The sequence below is a fragment of the Geotrypetes seraphini genome, chromosome 1 (assembly GCF_902459505.1).
Source record: "Geotrypetes seraphini chromosome 1, aGeoSer1.1, whole genome shotgun sequence".
NCBI classification, from domain to species: Eukaryota; Metazoa; Chordata; class Amphibia; order Gymnophiona; family Dermophiidae; genus Geotrypetes; species Geotrypetes seraphini.
In genome coordinates, this window is record NC_047084.1 from 407,633,437 (window position 1) to 407,650,056 (window position 16,620).

The 16,620-nt window shown below is 41.8% G+C and overlaps 1 protein-coding gene across 5 annotated transcripts in view; it reads right to left on the reverse strand.

Annotated features, from left to right (window-relative positions):
• The window catches only part of UBE2U (ubiquitin conjugating enzyme E2 U), a 355,232-nt gene that overhangs the window by 308,843 nt on the left and 29,769 nt on the right, over positions 1-16,620 (reverse strand). For 2 of the 5 annotated variants that reach the window (XM_033918287.1, XM_033918269.1), the window contains exons 2-3: positions 9,782-9,922; positions 9,009-9,127 (exon numbers count right to left, since the gene is read on the reverse strand). In XM_033918287.1, the coding sequence (XP_033774178.1) occupies positions 9,009-9,074 (66 nt within the window). In that variant the 5' untranslated portion in view covers positions 9,075-9,127; positions 9,782-9,922. Of the gene's footprint in view, positions 1-8,772; positions 8,814-9,008; positions 9,131-9,781; positions 9,923-16,620 lie in introns of those variants that run through there. The other 3 variants (XM_033918297.1, XM_033918277.1, XM_033918307.1) reach the window with 3 other exon arrangements.

Consider the following 16,620-nt stretch of genomic DNA (forward strand, 5'->3'; position numbering starts at 1 on the left):
AAAGATGCTTTTAATGTTTAACCGTCCTGTTAAGGACGTGACCTTCTTGAACTTTATTGATTTACCTGCCACCAGTTCCCTCTCCTAGTGTTCTTTTCACTTGTGCTTTCTCTTTTAAATAATGTAGTTCTACCAATTTCCTCTTGTTCTAGTTTGTCCGTTTGGTTTGTCAAATCAATGTATGACAAACCTCAATTTGTATTTTTAAATATATGTACTTTTTAACTTTTTGATGTACACCGCCTTGAAATCTGATTTGGAATATAACAAAACTTTTAATAAACCTTGAAACCTTTAATTGGATTATAGGGAATGTTTATTCCTGGATGAATAAGAAAGAGAAAATCAGGAAAAGTAGAGAGTCTGGTAAGAAAGTTGTATTTAATCTGTCTACAAGTGAGTCATCCACTAAAGGTGAAGGATGCACCAATAAGCAAGCATCTTGAATACAGTACAAATATCATATGTGTGATTGCCAGAATTTTTTTTACGGATCCAGACACAAGACAAGCAACCGGAGGAGTCTGAAGTTACCAAACCCAAAATAAGCAAATCCAAGAAAGGCACCCACAAGTAACAATAGGAGTGTTTAACTTGTCGTCCTATTTATTGTCTTTTGAAGAGGAGCAGGTTCTGTCTAAGGGCCTTTCATTCGTGCCTACTAGGTACGATGGGTTTGATACTCAGGCAAGTTTATTTAGATTTTTCCGATCGTTAAGATTAAAAAAAATTTTCTAGGATAAAGATGCTCCTTTTAATGTAGATGGAGGAATGACAAGTTCATGTTAGATCAAAATGGTTACCTCCTGGCTTACCAGATGTATCCGTCACAGCATTTGAAAGATTGGTGTGACAAGATTTAAATCTGATGGAGAGGCACCTTTCGTGCATCAAGTCTAATCTATCTAAACAGCAGTTTCAGATACTTGAATCCTTGAAAAAGGATCCTTCTATTATAATCCATCGGGCAGACAAAGGGGGAGGACTATATTAAATATAGGTTTGAAGCTATTACTCAGCTGTCCAACAATGAGTATTATACTATGTTATCCAGTGATCCAACTATGGATATAAAGGCTCTTATAGATGATTTATTGTCTACTGCTAAGTATGAGGGTGTTATCTCTCACAAGGAATATACTCGTAAGTGTTTAACACGGGAACCTCATATTTCCCTTGTTATTTACTTTATTCCTAAAATACGTACCTCTTTAGAAAAAAAAAAACAACAACCCGGTTGCCCTATTGTGGCAGGCATTGACTCTGTTTTAGAGCCTATATCTCAGTACATTGAAGGGTTTCTTAAAGACAGTGTTCACAAGCTGAGTCTTATATTTGCGATTCCTCCTATTTTTTACAAATTGTGGAGGATCTTAATGTTGCGGGTATAGGTGAAAAGGCTGTATTAGTTACGGTTGATGTGGCTGCTCTATACACGAACATTCCCCAACAAGCTGCCCTTGATTTTGTGTATCATTTATTAAGCACTACAAATCTCTCTGCAGATATGTCTCATTTTGAAAACATGTTTGGGTATACTTCTGCTTATTATGGAAGGGTTCGGTTATGGAAACGGTATATAGAGTAGATGATGTAATCTTCATCTGGCAGGGGACTCAAGATCAGTTATTTGAATTTATGATGGAGCTTAATAAATTTGATCAGAATATTAAATTTATATTTAGGGTTAATGCCCGTGAAATATTCTTTTTGGATATTTTGATAAAAAATCTGAATGGCAGATTAACCACGATATTCTATAATAAACCTTCCAACAGAAACACCCTGTGTTATATCAAAGTTTCCATCCGAAACTCTTCTGTCAAGGGATTCCCAGTGAGCCAGTTTTTACGGCTCAGGAGAGTTTGTTCTGATGAACATGATTTTCATATCCAGGCAAGGAAATTAAATCAAAAATTTGTGCAACAGGGTTACCCAGTAAGGACAGGACATGGCGGCATGCAATAAACTGCCACAGGAAGTGGTTGCTTAATCCCACAGTGACCAGAGAGGCCAATCCACTTGTGTGTATTTTACCTTTTTCTGCTGATAGTTGGAAGGTATGCCAGATAGTGAGGAAGCATTGGCTGGTATTACAAAATCACCCACGTTTGATAATGTTCCCAAATTTGCATTCACAAGGGGACGCAACATGTGTGAACAACTGTGTCATGGGAGGCGTGAGTGCAGAGCCAGTTATAGAAGTGGTCATCAAGCATGTGGCCATTGCGTTTACTGTGGGTTTATTTGGGACAGCAGAGACATCACTATCCTTAACTCTAATGGGAAGAAATTTGTTTTGTTACCTAATATGGATTGTACATCTAATGCTGTAGTTTACTGTATATGTTCCTGAAGTAAACTGTATATTGGCCACACAAAACGTGCTATAAAATTAAGGATAGCTGAACATCCGAGCAGTATTCGGTGTGGCCGGGTTACTGCATCTTTGGTTCCACACTGGCTGGAGGTGAGGCATAGGGCAAATGAGTTAAGATATACTGTCCTGCTCCATGCTGCCTCGTATTTTGGTGACGTGTCACATCATTTATTTTTAACTGGCATACATTAAGCCTTGATGGGCTCAATAATGAAATCAAATGGTTTCAGCTGTAAATGGCTAGGTCCTCTGTGGTCTTACTGGGTGTGCATGGTTTTAGCCAATGCTCTTATCTCTGTACTATGATGTAGTTCCCCTGTTTGGGTTTTAAATGGTCTGTTTTCGCCACTCTTTCTCTGAATTGTTTGTGGGGTTGTGCCCTGGTTTGTTCTGTCATCACGGAGTACAAGCTGGAATAAGATATATATTATTTATAAGACTGTTTAGTATGAGTAAATGTATATTTTTGATTTAGGTCTGAGAGAAGTGAGAGTTGTTGCGTTTGTATTTATGGTGGTTGTTTATGTTTTGTAGTTTTCCCTCCTGAGGAAGCAAGATACTGCGAAACTTGAGTAAAAGGATCGACTTGTGTTTCTCAGCTTCGCATAGAAACATAGAAAAATGATGGCAGATAAAGTCCAAATGGCCCATCTAGTCTGCCCATTCGCAGTAACCATTATCTCTTTCTCTCTGAGATCCCACGTGCCTATCCCGGGCCCTTTTGAATTCAGACACAGTCTCTGTCTCCACCACCTCATCTGGGAGACTGTTCATGCATCTACCACCCTTTCTGTAAAAAAGTATTTCCTTAGATTACTCCGGAGCCTATCACCTCTTAATTTCATCCTATGCTCTCTCATTGCAGTTTCCTTTCAAATGAAAGAGACTCGACTCATGCGCATCTACATTATATTGGTATTTAAATTACTGTACTCCACTCTATTGCAGATTTTGGTATCATCCGCAAAGAGGCAAATCTTACCAGACAACCCTTCAGCAATATCGTTTATAAAATTGCATAGGATAAGCCCAGACAACTGGACCTATTTTGATCTAATCACATACAAACAGATAAGTTCCTATTTACATCTTTTTTGATTCTTATCTTTGAGTAGTTTAACGGTGGTAAGACAAGTACGTGCTATGATGGTCCAACTGGGCAACCTATGCTTTGTTTACTTCATATTGAACATTAATAGTTTGTGGGTCTGAGCACTACATATTAATTTACAAATGATTTTTTTCATCTGTGATAGTATGGTGGATTGAGTTATTTATCACAGCTGTACAAAGTAATTTTTTACTCCCTTGCATATTTAGTTTAATATAGTTACACCTTATACCAGTGGTCTCAAATAGAGAATGATACGGGGAAAAAAATCTGTCCCCGTCACCGCCCCGTCCCTGGCCCACCATCCTCTGCACCGCCCCGTCATTCCTTTCACCGCCCCGTCACCGCCACTGCCATCCCATTCACCGCCCCGCCACTGTCCCCGCAGCGTCCATATAAGCCTTAGTACTCTAATATTTAGTTTATTCCGTTCTTATAAATCAAAGTTCCTGCTGCTAAACTAGAGAAAGAGATGTTCAGCTGGCAGGGCTTTGTTTATAAATTTTTATCAACACAACTAATATACCACCATAATGTTTCCGACAGAGGACAAGTATGCAATAAATGCATTTTGCTGTTTCAATGCCAGTGCTCAGCTGAACAACAGACAGCAATATGGACATTCACCTTATGGACTGGGTGATATACATTTCAAATGTAGTACTTTTTTTAATATATAAAAATAGGCAAAATTAGTTGCTGTTTTATCATTATACTAGCTGATGCCCCGGCGTTGCACGGGTATTTAATTATAGCAATAACACTGTAAATGGATTCAAATAAAGATACTTTATAGTGGTGAATGAAATTATTTTTTAACAGCTTTATAAAAAGTACAATATTCAAATTATAATGTGAAATATTTGACAAAATGAATACATTACAACTAACACAAAACTTGATTATGAACAACATTTTTAGTTTCACCTCCAGGAGCAAGAACATATAAATTCATGGGTGAACCCACCCTTGAGCAAGCAACATAGAGTTGTCCATGGGAAAAACAGGGGGATCTTAAATCCACTCCACAGTATGTAATAGTCTGTCCCTGTGATTTGTTGATTGTGATAGAGAATGCAAGTCTCACTGGAATTTGCAATCTCTTAAACTGAAAAGGAAGATGTGTTGGAATAAGTGGCATCCAAAAGTTTCAGTATTGATTTAAACAACTCAATATGTGGAAACTCAGGTTGAAAAGAAACTCCATGCAGTTTTTTCCCGGTTCAGAATGGAACCTGTGTTCCTAGTTCAGCATATGTGAGTACTCATGTAATGTAATAACATTATGAACTGGGGTGCATGAAGGAAACAGTTACAAACACAGTTAGAACATACAAACTCTATATGTATGGTGTCCGTGGTAGAATAGAAACGATGTCCGTAGTGGTTATAGTGTCATTGAAAGTGTTTTATAGTTGGAATTACTGTGAGAATGGCAGCTTTTTACATCCTTTCCATTGACATGAATGGGTGAAATCTGATTTTCTGTTTGTAGCTCCGCCCACGTGTGCAGGTGGGCCGCGAGACCCCCAGAACATATCACCCCAGGTAGTGAGGGATCTGCATACCAAGTTTCGTTCAAATCGGTCATGCCGTTTTTGCGTGATCGCAGCACATACACACACACACATACATACATACACACATACATACCTCCGATTTTATATATATAGATAGATTTTCTTGCCATTGGTGCCATACATGATTTTAAAATGATAAACCAGTTCTGCTAAAGAGGGAAGAATACCTACAAAGTCAAAAGAGGTACGGGGTAGGGATGGGGTGTTCACGCATGCAGCAAGGGTGGGGCGGAGAAGAGGGCGGAGGAGGGACATCACCAATCCGGGCACCTCTCACCCTCACTACGCCACTGCTTGGAAGGGTAGTGGGGGAATCAGTCGGTAGGTGGGTGGGAGAGAGGGGTCAGAGAGAGAGAGAGAGAGAGAGAGAGAGAGAGGGAGGAATTGGTGTTTGCTCTGTTGGTTCAGCTAATCGCAGCAAGGGAATCCCCAATCACCTGAGCTGGCAGGATTTTCCAAAGCCACGGTTTTGGGGAATCCTGCTGGCTCAGCTGATCAGGGATTCCTCTGCCATGATCTGCTGATTGCAGACTGTGGATTGTTGTAGGCAAAGATAAGTGCCAGAAATGTAGGCCAGGGGTTTCTGGACCTACCGTATATTTCTGGCGCCTTTCTTTGTGTGAATTGTGTCTATGTAGGCACTTGAGGTGCTATTCTCTAACTGGCACTATTGTGTGATTGACACACGATCTTTTAAGTCAGCTGCTTTTAAGTCAGCTGCCAACATGGGTGCTGGTTAGAGAATCCAGGGGTTAATGTGTAATTAAACTCTGGAATTCATTGCCAGTGAATGTGGTGAAAGCAGTTAGTTTAGCAGGGTTTAAAATAGTGTGGATAATTTCCTTTAAAAAGTCCATAAGCCAATATTTAGATGGACTTTGGGAAATCCACTGCTTATTACTAGGATAAACAGCATACAATCTGTTTTACTCTTTTGGGATCTTGCCGGGTTTTTGGGACCTGAGGTAGCCACTGTTGGAAACAGGATACTGGGCTTGATGGACCTGTTCCGTATGGCAACTCATGTTATTTTACCACTAACTATTTTAGCACAGGTCTCATTTTATGCAATGTGACCTAGTTTCCAATGACTGGGGTTAATAGTTAAATAACACTTCTTAACAGTAGCCCAAGTCGATAACATTGGAATTTAACACAATCAGCCTGGACTAGAACAAGCATGAAAAGACTGTATCAACTGCATAAGAAAACAGCTTGCAGTCTGGCACTGCATAACAATTAGCTTATATATGTACTGGAGAAAGTAGAGAACCTTGTTTGGGTCATCAGAGCCTTTTAGCCTTTCAACAAATTCAACCTATCTTGCGTCCCAGCATGAATTCATGTTTCACTCAATTGGCTGTTTCAAGGGAATTAACCCTCCAACTTCCATTTGCAAAAATATCCAATGTTGTTCCTTCTATGAGCAATATTTAAATTATGAGGAACAACATTGGGTATTTTTGCTGAATTGTGTGACACCATTTGGGCTGAACATGAAGATTGAAAATGCCTGGTTAGCCCTGGACAGATGATTTGAACAGCCAGGAGCCTGTCCTGGCCATTTAAATCATTTTGAATATCTAGTCCAATGATAACAGAATTAGGGTGATATTAGAAACATAGAACTTTGTTGATCACTAAAAACAGAGGAACCAAAGAAGTGATGCACTAGGTGAGACTAAGGGTCTATCAAGCCCAGCATCCTGTCTTTGACATTGGCCAGTATTGGTCTTTGGAACTGCCCATTGTGTCAGAAGCAATAGGGATTAAGTGACTTGCCCAGGGTCACAAGGAGTGTAGCTCTAACCACTGGATTTAGAAGTTGGCTTCTTTTGGGATCTTTAACTCATCGTCGCTAGGACTCGAACCTGAATCCGTAGCACCTAACACACAATGGAATTATTATGGCAAGGTAATGAAGTATTTATGTATTAAAGATCTATGAAATATCCAGCAGCCCCCACCCTCCCTCCACCTCATCTTATATTCCGAGTTTGCCGGCTTCCTTTTTCCCGAGCCACACGCGTTCAAAAAGCCGTGCACGTGCGGCTGCGCGAGTCAATCAAACTTCTCCTCTCCTGCAACTTCCTGTTTCCAGTTGCATCAGAGGAGAAGATTGATTGACTCGCGCAGCCGCGTGTGCACAGCTTTTTGAACGCGTGCGGCTCGAGAAAAAGGAAGCCGGCAAACTCGAAATATAAGGTGAGGTGGAGGGAGGGAGCTGGCTAAACGCTATGGGCGAGCGGTGGCTGCGGGGACCGCGCGACCCTTGATACCTCACTGCGGAGACAAGATCATTCACCGGGGCGGTGAATGGCCTTGTCCCCGTCCCCGCAGCGACTGCTATTTTTCTTTCCCCGTTCTGGCGGGTTACCCACGGCTAAACGCGGTAGCCGCGGGTAAACCGCCACCGTGTCATTCTCTAGTCTCAAACTCAAACCCTTTGCAGGGCCACATTTTGGATTTGTAGGTACTTGGCCTCAGAATAAATAATTAATGTCTTATTAAAGAAATGACAATTTTGCATGAGGTAAAACTCTTTATAGTTAATAAATCTTTCCTTTTGGCTAAGTCTTAATAATAATATTGTAATTTATAACTAAAGAGACATATGATCAAGAAACTGTTTTATTTTACCTTTGTGATTATGATAAACATATCGAGGGCCTCAAAATAGTACCTGGCAGGCCGTGAGTTTGAGACCACTGCCTTATACTGTAGTCTTAAAATTATCTTTGATAACGTGTCTCCGTTCCTCAAAAGAAATCTGAGTATCTGACTTTTCTACTCATTACTGAGCACTGACTTCTACTTGCCAAGAAGATGTACTCAGGCAGATAGACAGACTAAAGAGCGACAAATCGCCAGGTCCGGACGGCATTCACCCAAGGGTACTCAAGGAACTAAAAAATGAAATAGCGGAGCCACTTCGACAGATATACAACCTATCCTTAAAAACTGGAGAGATCCCGGAGGATTGGAAAATAGCAATGTTACGCCCATCTTCAAGAAGGGCTCAAGGGGTGACCCAGGAAACTACAGGCCGGTGAGCCTGACCTCAGTCCCGGGAAAGATGATGGAGGCACTGATTAAAGACAGCATCTGTGAACACACCGAAAAAAATGGGCAGCTAAAACCGAGTCAACATGGCTTCTGCAAGGGCAGGTCATGCCTCACAAACTTATTGTACTTCTTTGAGGGGGTGAACAGCCAGGTGGATAAAGGGGAATCTATAGACATCATTTACCTTGTGACGGACTTTTCCTCTCTCCCAGGGTGCGTTTTTCAACGCACCTGGGATCCCTTTTGGACTACCATGACTCCCTTGGCTCGCAGACGATTGCTTAACTGTTGATTCTATATCTCTCTGTATCGCTATGTATCGCTATGTTGGTATGCCTGTATTGGTTGTATTATCTCATTGCATATGTTGGAGTTGTACTTGGGAGGAGGACCTGAGGGTGGGGGGGATATGGGGGGACGGGGGGGGGAGAGTTGTGATGGAGTATTGTACAACAAAATTTGAGCTTGTTTGCAGTTCCTTTTGTGTATTTGATTTTCTTGATGAGCTCAATAAAATATATTTGAATATAAGTTCAGATTCATATGTATTGCACTGTTACTACTTGAAAAATCAATAAAGATTTATAAAAAAAAAAGAAAAAAAAAAAAAAGAAAATCGGATGGCACTCACTTACACTTCCTCACTCATCAGCGATTTGCCAGCGACTGATGGCTTCTGTAGGCGGGAAAAAATTCAAGTATGCGCATCAGGGTCACCTACATACGTGCACCAAACCACATCTCCCTAGCATTATTTGTTTATGCAAGAAAAATTAAGGTCCGATACTTCTTGAACAACCCTCATATGTACATTTTAGAAGTTAAATTACTGCCCAATAAAACTAATATTTTAAAGGCACAGTATACTCACATGAAGGTCTGCTTCCTTAAGTTCTAGATATTCTCTTTCCAGCAATAAGTAAGCTCTGGAGTGCATAATGTTTAAGCTTCCCAACTCAATGAAGCCAAATGAACACTATTGTTGAAAATCTGGAATAATTTCAACAGCAACATATTTTAATATGGTCTGTCTGCTAATCAACAGCTACAATAAACTACATAGCTAAGAAATACAAACATCAGAGGCAAGTTCCAGGTCATGACTAGAAAGAACAAATATTCTCTTGAAAAACAGAACTGCTTCACTTTCCTTCCTGACCTTGGAACACAGAGAGGTTATGTTCTAATTTCCAAATCTGGATGTTTTCAGGAGTTTAAAAGTCACATGATAATAAAATAGTATTAATAACCCATATTTTAAAGATATACACTGGGGTTTTACTAAAAGGCACTATTAGTTTTTAGTGCAGGTCAGCAAGGTAAATGCTCTGACGCTCATAGGAATTCTATGAGCATCAAAACATTTACCTCGCCAGCCTGCATTAACACCATTTAGAAAAAGGCCCTCAAAGGAATGTGCTTTCCTCAGTGATATTAGGTTCCCTAGTGTATCTTAAACAAATTAATGCATCCAAAATCAATTTAATGTACATTAATCTACAAAATAAATATGTAAAATTAAACGGTATGCATTAAAAAGTCCAATTTTGTGCTAAAAATCTTTTTAAAAATTTATGAACTGAAAAAATGATGAAAATTGTGAAAAAAATAAAAAAAAATGATAAAAGCAGATTATGTCCTTACCTTGATAATATTTTTTCCAGTAGATAGGCGAGTCATGTGGGTTATCTCCCAATGGCCACAAGCCATCTGCAGAAGGAATCCATTCTGGATTTTTTCTGCGACTCTCCTCTATGTCTTAGGGAGCTCTACTGCCACCTGTAGCTAGTAACCAAGCATAAAGAGATCCATCAACAGAAGAAGTAGAATCACCAATGGGAACATTCCCAAGAATCAATTGTTCTACTCAAAGAATAAACATTAGAACAACAAATTTCAGATGGAAGCATCAAAGGAGCTCAGGAAGGACCCTTGCATGCACTCAGAAAATATATACAGAATTCTTCAAGGCCCAAAAAGGACTGAAAGGCATCCAAGAATCAAACTTGAAGAAGCATAAGCAGAATGAGACAGTAGGCAGGCACAGGAAGGACAGGGTGGGAGTCTAGAATAACTCACATATCTACTGAAAAATATATTATCAAGGTAAGGACATAATAAGTGAGTCATTCTAGACATGTGGGATGTACAAAAGTAGTCAGTCGCAAACACCTAGGGTAGGCTGAATGCACCAACCTTCAAAATCGAGGACCCAAAAGGCAGAGTCCTGTCTTGCAGCCACATCCACTCTATAAAATTTGGCAAACGTGTGCAGAATGGACCAAGTAGCTGCCCTACAAATCTCCACAGGGGAGATCGCCCTCGCCTTGGCCCACGAGGAGACCATACTCCTGGTTGAAAGCACCTTAACAGAAACAGGAGACTGTTTACCGCATAGAATATAGGATGACAAAATGGCCTTATGGATTCATCTGGAAACAGTGGCCCTGGAAACAGCAGCACCCTGCATAAAGGAATGAGTCAGCACAAAGAGATGGTCAGAGGGCTGAAACTCATTTGTGACCTCTAAATAACGCAGAAGAACTCTGCGCACAGCCAACTTTTCAAAATGTAGTCCTACTTCCCAGACCCAGTAGGCTGAAAAACAGGCAATGCACTTCCTGATTACCATACATACTCGAATATAAACTGAGATTTTGGGCTCAAAAATGAGGGTCTTGGTTTATATTTGAGTATACAGTTGAATATTTTTCTAGCTAAAAAAAACCAAGAAAGCAAAAACAAAAATTAAACCTACCAGGGGTCTGGAAATGCAAGGCAGGCAGCTGATTCTGATGGCAATAATTGTATAAAACAGGATATAAAGTGTGTGTGGGGGGGGCTAACCTAATATGTATGAAACACCCTTTGCCGGGGAAACCTAAAAAGACATTATATTTAAATCTTTTTTATTAGGTTTCCAAATATAGAACAAACACAAGATCGACCAGTCCATCAAACATGTTACCTAAACAGCAACTCCGTAACCCAAACCCCCCCCCCCCAACCACCCAATCTCCCACTCACCCACCCACCCTCCCATGGGAACAGCCTCAAACAAGGTTCAGGTCAATTCAACAATTTACTGCGTACTACCGGTGTTAGGGTAGAACAAAAGGGCATCCAGCAACGTAAATATAAGGAGCCAGATTTAGAGTTCATATCCGCAATGGACAAACGTTCATAGCCCGCCAACTGGATCATTTGTGTGCGCCAATGGGAAACAGTTGGAGTGTGTGGAGACAGCCAGCATTGAAGAATAGTCTTAAGTCCCATGAAGATAGCCTTGTGGACAAACGCCGCAGCGCCTGGACGGAGGGGCATCAAAGTAAGTTTTAATGTAAATAAAAATGTGTTCGTAGGCTGCAAGGTACAGTTCCAGATGGATTGAACATGTAAGCAAACACGTTTCCAGTAAGCCTGTATTCCCGGACACAGCCAAAACATATGGCCCAAAGAAGCTCTCGGGGCTGCACACTTCGGGCAACAATCAGTAGAACTCACATGTGCCCGAAAGGCTCGGACCGGGGCAAAATACGCCCGGACCAGAAACTTGTAATAACGTTCCTTTTCTGCTGCAGATACCAAAAGTTTCATTCCCAATGAAAAACTCCGTTTTAGTATATCCATCGAAATGGTAATCCGCAAGTCTTGAGTCCATTTTGAGGCCAATGAAGCATAGTCCAATTCTCCAGCCAAGTCCTGTAGAAATCTGTGATGGGAACGCAATGGTATAGGTTCCTGAGCAGTTAAACAAAAGGCTTCTGACAATTTGTCCTGGATGGTACCTTTCAATGCTGAACCAGACAAGGTACTGATATAATGATGTAACTGTTTATATGTGAACCAGTCAGCTGGCTCTAGAATAGAAGAGTCACATAACGTTTGAAAAGACTGTATGGTTCCATTAGATTGTAATACATGAAACAAATAAAATAATCTCCTCCCTGTCCACCAGGCCTGGGCACCCTTATCCATACCCGGGAAAAAGTCTCCATTACCAGCCACCGGAAGACATAGGGTTATATCATGTCTAATAGCCAATCGCTGGCAGAGAGACTTCCAAAGCCTACGCAGGGGAAGGAGAAACATATCACCATAATTGTCCTCCCGTTTGGGAAGGCAACGAACATGAAATAGGTAACTAAAGTGGTAGGGGGCGAATGCTAAACATTCCACCTCCGTGGCCGTAAAGTAGGATATGCCACAGAACCAGTCATTCAAATGCCGGATTAAGCAAGCCTCATTAAACCTCCCCAAATGTAGTAGACCCAGACCCCCTTGAGAGGTAGGTAAAGTTAAATTTTTTAGAGTAATCCGGGATCTCTTACCCCCCCATAAGAATCGTGACAATGAACGGTGATGTTGCCGGAGATGTTTGCATAACAAAAAAATGGGCAAAGTTTGTAAGACATAGAGCCAATGTGGGATCATCATCATGTTGTACAAAGCGATCCTGCCCATTAATGTCAATGGATAGGATCTCCAGGCCTGCAATCGTTGTTCAGTTCAGGAGAGCAATGGCAAAACATTGAGTGAATATAGTGTAGTCAAATCCCTGGGTAAGAGGATTCCCAGATATCGAATGGAAGATGGAGCCCAAACAAGAGGAAAGGGGCCTGGCCAAGAATCACAAAGTGAGGGCTGTAGAGGAAGTACCAGTGATTTCTGTTTATTCAACGTCAGTCCAGAATATAAGTGGAATTCATCCAGGATTTCTAAAGCATGCATCAGAGAATGATGTGGCTGAGCGAGAGTAAGCAGTATGTCGTCTGCAAAAGCTAGCACTCGTAATTGAGAAGAGCCCTCCATCAACCCGACTATAACATCATCCCTCAGTATGGTACGTAAAAGAGGGTCTAGGTAAAGAAGAAAGAGTAGTGGGGACAAAGGGCATCCCTGACGAGTTCCCCGACCTACTGGAAATGTACGTGTCAATATACCATTTACTAATAGGGAAGCTGTTGGAGAAGAGTATAACACCCGCAAAGATGACCAGAACCAGCCCCCCACTCCCATGTATTCCAATACCTTAAAAAGGTAGGACCAATTCACTTGGTCAAATGCTTTTGCAGCGTCTAAACTGACCAGAATGCCCGGTGTAGAAGCAAGTTGAGCTCGTGACATCGCCAACAGTACCAAAAGACATTAATATATATAGAAATAATTCAGAGTTACAGTAAAAATAATATTGCTTGGTTAGCAAATGTTAAAGTTTTAAAATAGATGTATGTCACAGCTGCTATTTCCTGTCAGATTCCTGTAAGATTGGAAATAAATGAGTCCTAGTAGGTCATTATGGTCTAAGTGAACATGTTGTAACACCCTCTATTGCTGACAGGGGTGAAACCAATAGCATGTGAAAACTAAGTCATTTTTGTTGCAAGGGAAAATTACGAATGACATATGATTAACGAGAAAGCACAGTTACTTACCGTAACAGTTGTTATCCAGGGACAGCAGGCAGCTATTCTCACATATGGGTGACATCATCGATGGAGCCCGGATGCGGAAGCCTCGCAAGCAGACTTGCTTGTAGAAACTCAGAAATTTTGAGACACCCACACTGAGCATGCGCGACTGCCTTCCCGCCCAGCGAAGGGCGCATCTCCTCAGTTCAGATAGCTAGCAGAGAAGCCAACCAGGGGAGGTGGGTGGGTTATGAGAACAGCCACCTGCTGTCCCTGGATAACAACTGTTACGGTAAGTAACTGTGCTTTATCCCAGGACAAGCAGCCTATTCTCACATATGTGTGACCTCCAAGCTAACCAGAATGGGATGGTGGAAGCATTGGCAAGTTAGGAGAATAAATTTTGTAATACTCTCTGGCCAAAATGGCCATCCCGTCTGGAGAAAACATCCAGACAATAGTGAGAAGTGAAAGTATGAACCAAGGACCAAGTAGCAGCTTTGCAAATTTCCTCAATAGGTGTAGATCTGAGGAAAGCTACTGAAGCTGCCATTGCTCTGACTTTATGGGCTGTGACTCGACTCTGTAGTTGTAATCCAGCCTGGGCATAGCAGAAAGAAATACAAGCAGCCATCCAGTTGGAGATGGTACGCTTAGAGATTGGATGTCCCAACCTGTTCGGATCGAAGGAGACAAAAAGTTGAGGAGCAGTTCTGTGTGGTTTGGTGCGTTGCAAATAGAAGGCCAAAGCACGTTTACAGTCCAAAGTATGAAGAGCTGATTCTCCAGGGTGAGAGTTAGGCTTTGGAAAAAAAACTAGAAGAACAATGGATTGGTTGAGAAGAAATTCTGAAACCACTTTAGGTAGGAATTTAGGATTAGTACGAAGGACCACTTTGTCATGATGGAACAGTGAAAGGTGGATCAGCAACTAAAGCTTGCAGCTCACTGACTCTTCGAGCAGATGTGAGGGCAATGAGAAACACCATTTTCCAACTGAGATACTTCAGATGAGCCGTAGACATTGGTTCAAATGGAGGCTTCATCAATTGAGCAAGAACAACATTGAGATCCCAAATCACTGGAGGCGGTTTGAGAGGAGGTTTGACATTGAAAAGTCCTTTCATGAATCTGGAAACCACCGGATGAGCAGAGAGGGGTTTCCCTTCAATAGGCTGATGGAAAGCAGCAATTGCACTGAGATGGACTCGAATTGATGTAGACTTGAGGCCAGAGGTGGATAAGTACAAAAGATAATCTAGCACAGAAGATAAGGAGGAATGTTGAGGCTCCTTATCACGAGAGATGCACCACATAGAAAATCTAGTCCATTTTTGGTGGTAGCACTGTCTAGTGGTAGGCTTCCTAGAAGCCTCTAAAATGTCTCTTACAGGATGAAAAAACTGAAGAGGAGTTATGTTGAGAGATACCAAGCTGTCAGGTGTAGAGACTGCAGGTTGGGATGAAGTAGAGATCCTTGACTCTGTGTAAGCAGAGACAGAAAAACTGGCAGAGGACATGGCTCCCTGCTGCTGAGATGAAGTAGAAGGGAGTACCAAGGTTGTCTCGGCCACCGAGGAGCAATCAGAATCATGGTGGCATAATCGTTCTTCAATTTGACCAGAGTCTTGAGAATGAGAGGAAAAGGAGGGAATGCATAGAGGAAAAGATTTGTCCATTCCAGAAGAAAAGCATCTGCCTCGAGGCGATGAGGAGAGTATATCCTGGAGCAGAACTGAGGCAGTTTGTGGTTTTGGGGAACTGCAAAGAGATCTATCTGAGGCGTTCCCCACTGTGAAAAAATGTGATGTAGAGGCGAGGAATGCAGTGTCCATTCGTGAGGTTGCAGAAGACGACTCAAGTTGTCCGCTAAGCAATTTTTAGCCCCTTGGATGTAGACGGCTTTGAGGAAGGTGTTGTGATGGATTGCCCAGTCCCAAACCTTCAGAGCTTCTTGACAAAGGGAAGAAGATCCCATCCCTCCCTGTTTGTTGACATAGTACATGGCAACTTGTTTGTCCGTCCAAATGAGGACTACCTGGTCGTGAAGAAGATGTTGAAAAGTTTTGAGAGCATTGAAGATTGCTCTGAGTTCCAACAGATTGATGTGACACCAACGATTCATACTGGTCCAGGAGGCCTTGAGTACGGAGACCATCGAGATGAGCGTTCCAAGCGTAGATCGAGGAATCTGTTATGAGGACCTTCTGATCGGGGGTGGTTGAAACAGTAAGCCTCTGGAGAGATTGGAAGAGAGCATCCACCAGCGGAGAGACTGCTTCAAGGAAAGAGTGACTACTATGTGTTGAGAAAGTGGGTCGCAAACCTACGTCCACTGAGATGCCAGGGTCCACTGAGGAATTCTGAGATGAAGTCTGGCAAAAGAAGTCACGTGTACTGTGGAGGCCATGTGACCTAGTAGTACCATCATGTGTCTCGCTGAGATTGAAGAGCAGGAAGACACTGCGTGACAGAGTTGAAGGAGAGCTTCCTGAAGTTGTTAAGGAAGGAATACTGAGTTGGATAGTATCCAGAACAGCTCCGATGAATTGTAGATTCCGAGGGGGCTGAAGTTGTGATTTGGGAAAACTGATTTCGAATCCCAAACTTTGTAAGAACTACGTAGTCCGTTGGGTCGCTACAAAAACCCCCTGAGATGTGGAATCCTTGATGAGCCAGTCGTCTAGGTAGGGAAACACCTGAAGACCATGGTTTCTTAGATCTGTTGCTACTACTACCAAGCACTTGGTGAAGACTCTGGGAGATGAAGCCAGGCCAAAGGGTAGCACTCTGTATTGATAATGCAGATTCCCCACCCAAAATCTGAGATATTGACGGGAGGCCGGATAAATGGGAATACGAGTATAAGCCTCCTTAAGATCCAGAGAGCATAACCAGTCGTTCTGATCTAGAAAGGGATAAAGGGTTGCTAGGGACAACATGCAAAATTTTTCTTTGACTAAAAATTTGTTGAGAACCCTGAGATCCAGAATGGGGCGCAGATCGCCTGTCTTCTTCGGAACAAGGAAGTAACGGGAGTAAAAACCCCTGTTCTGCTGTTCCGAAGGAACT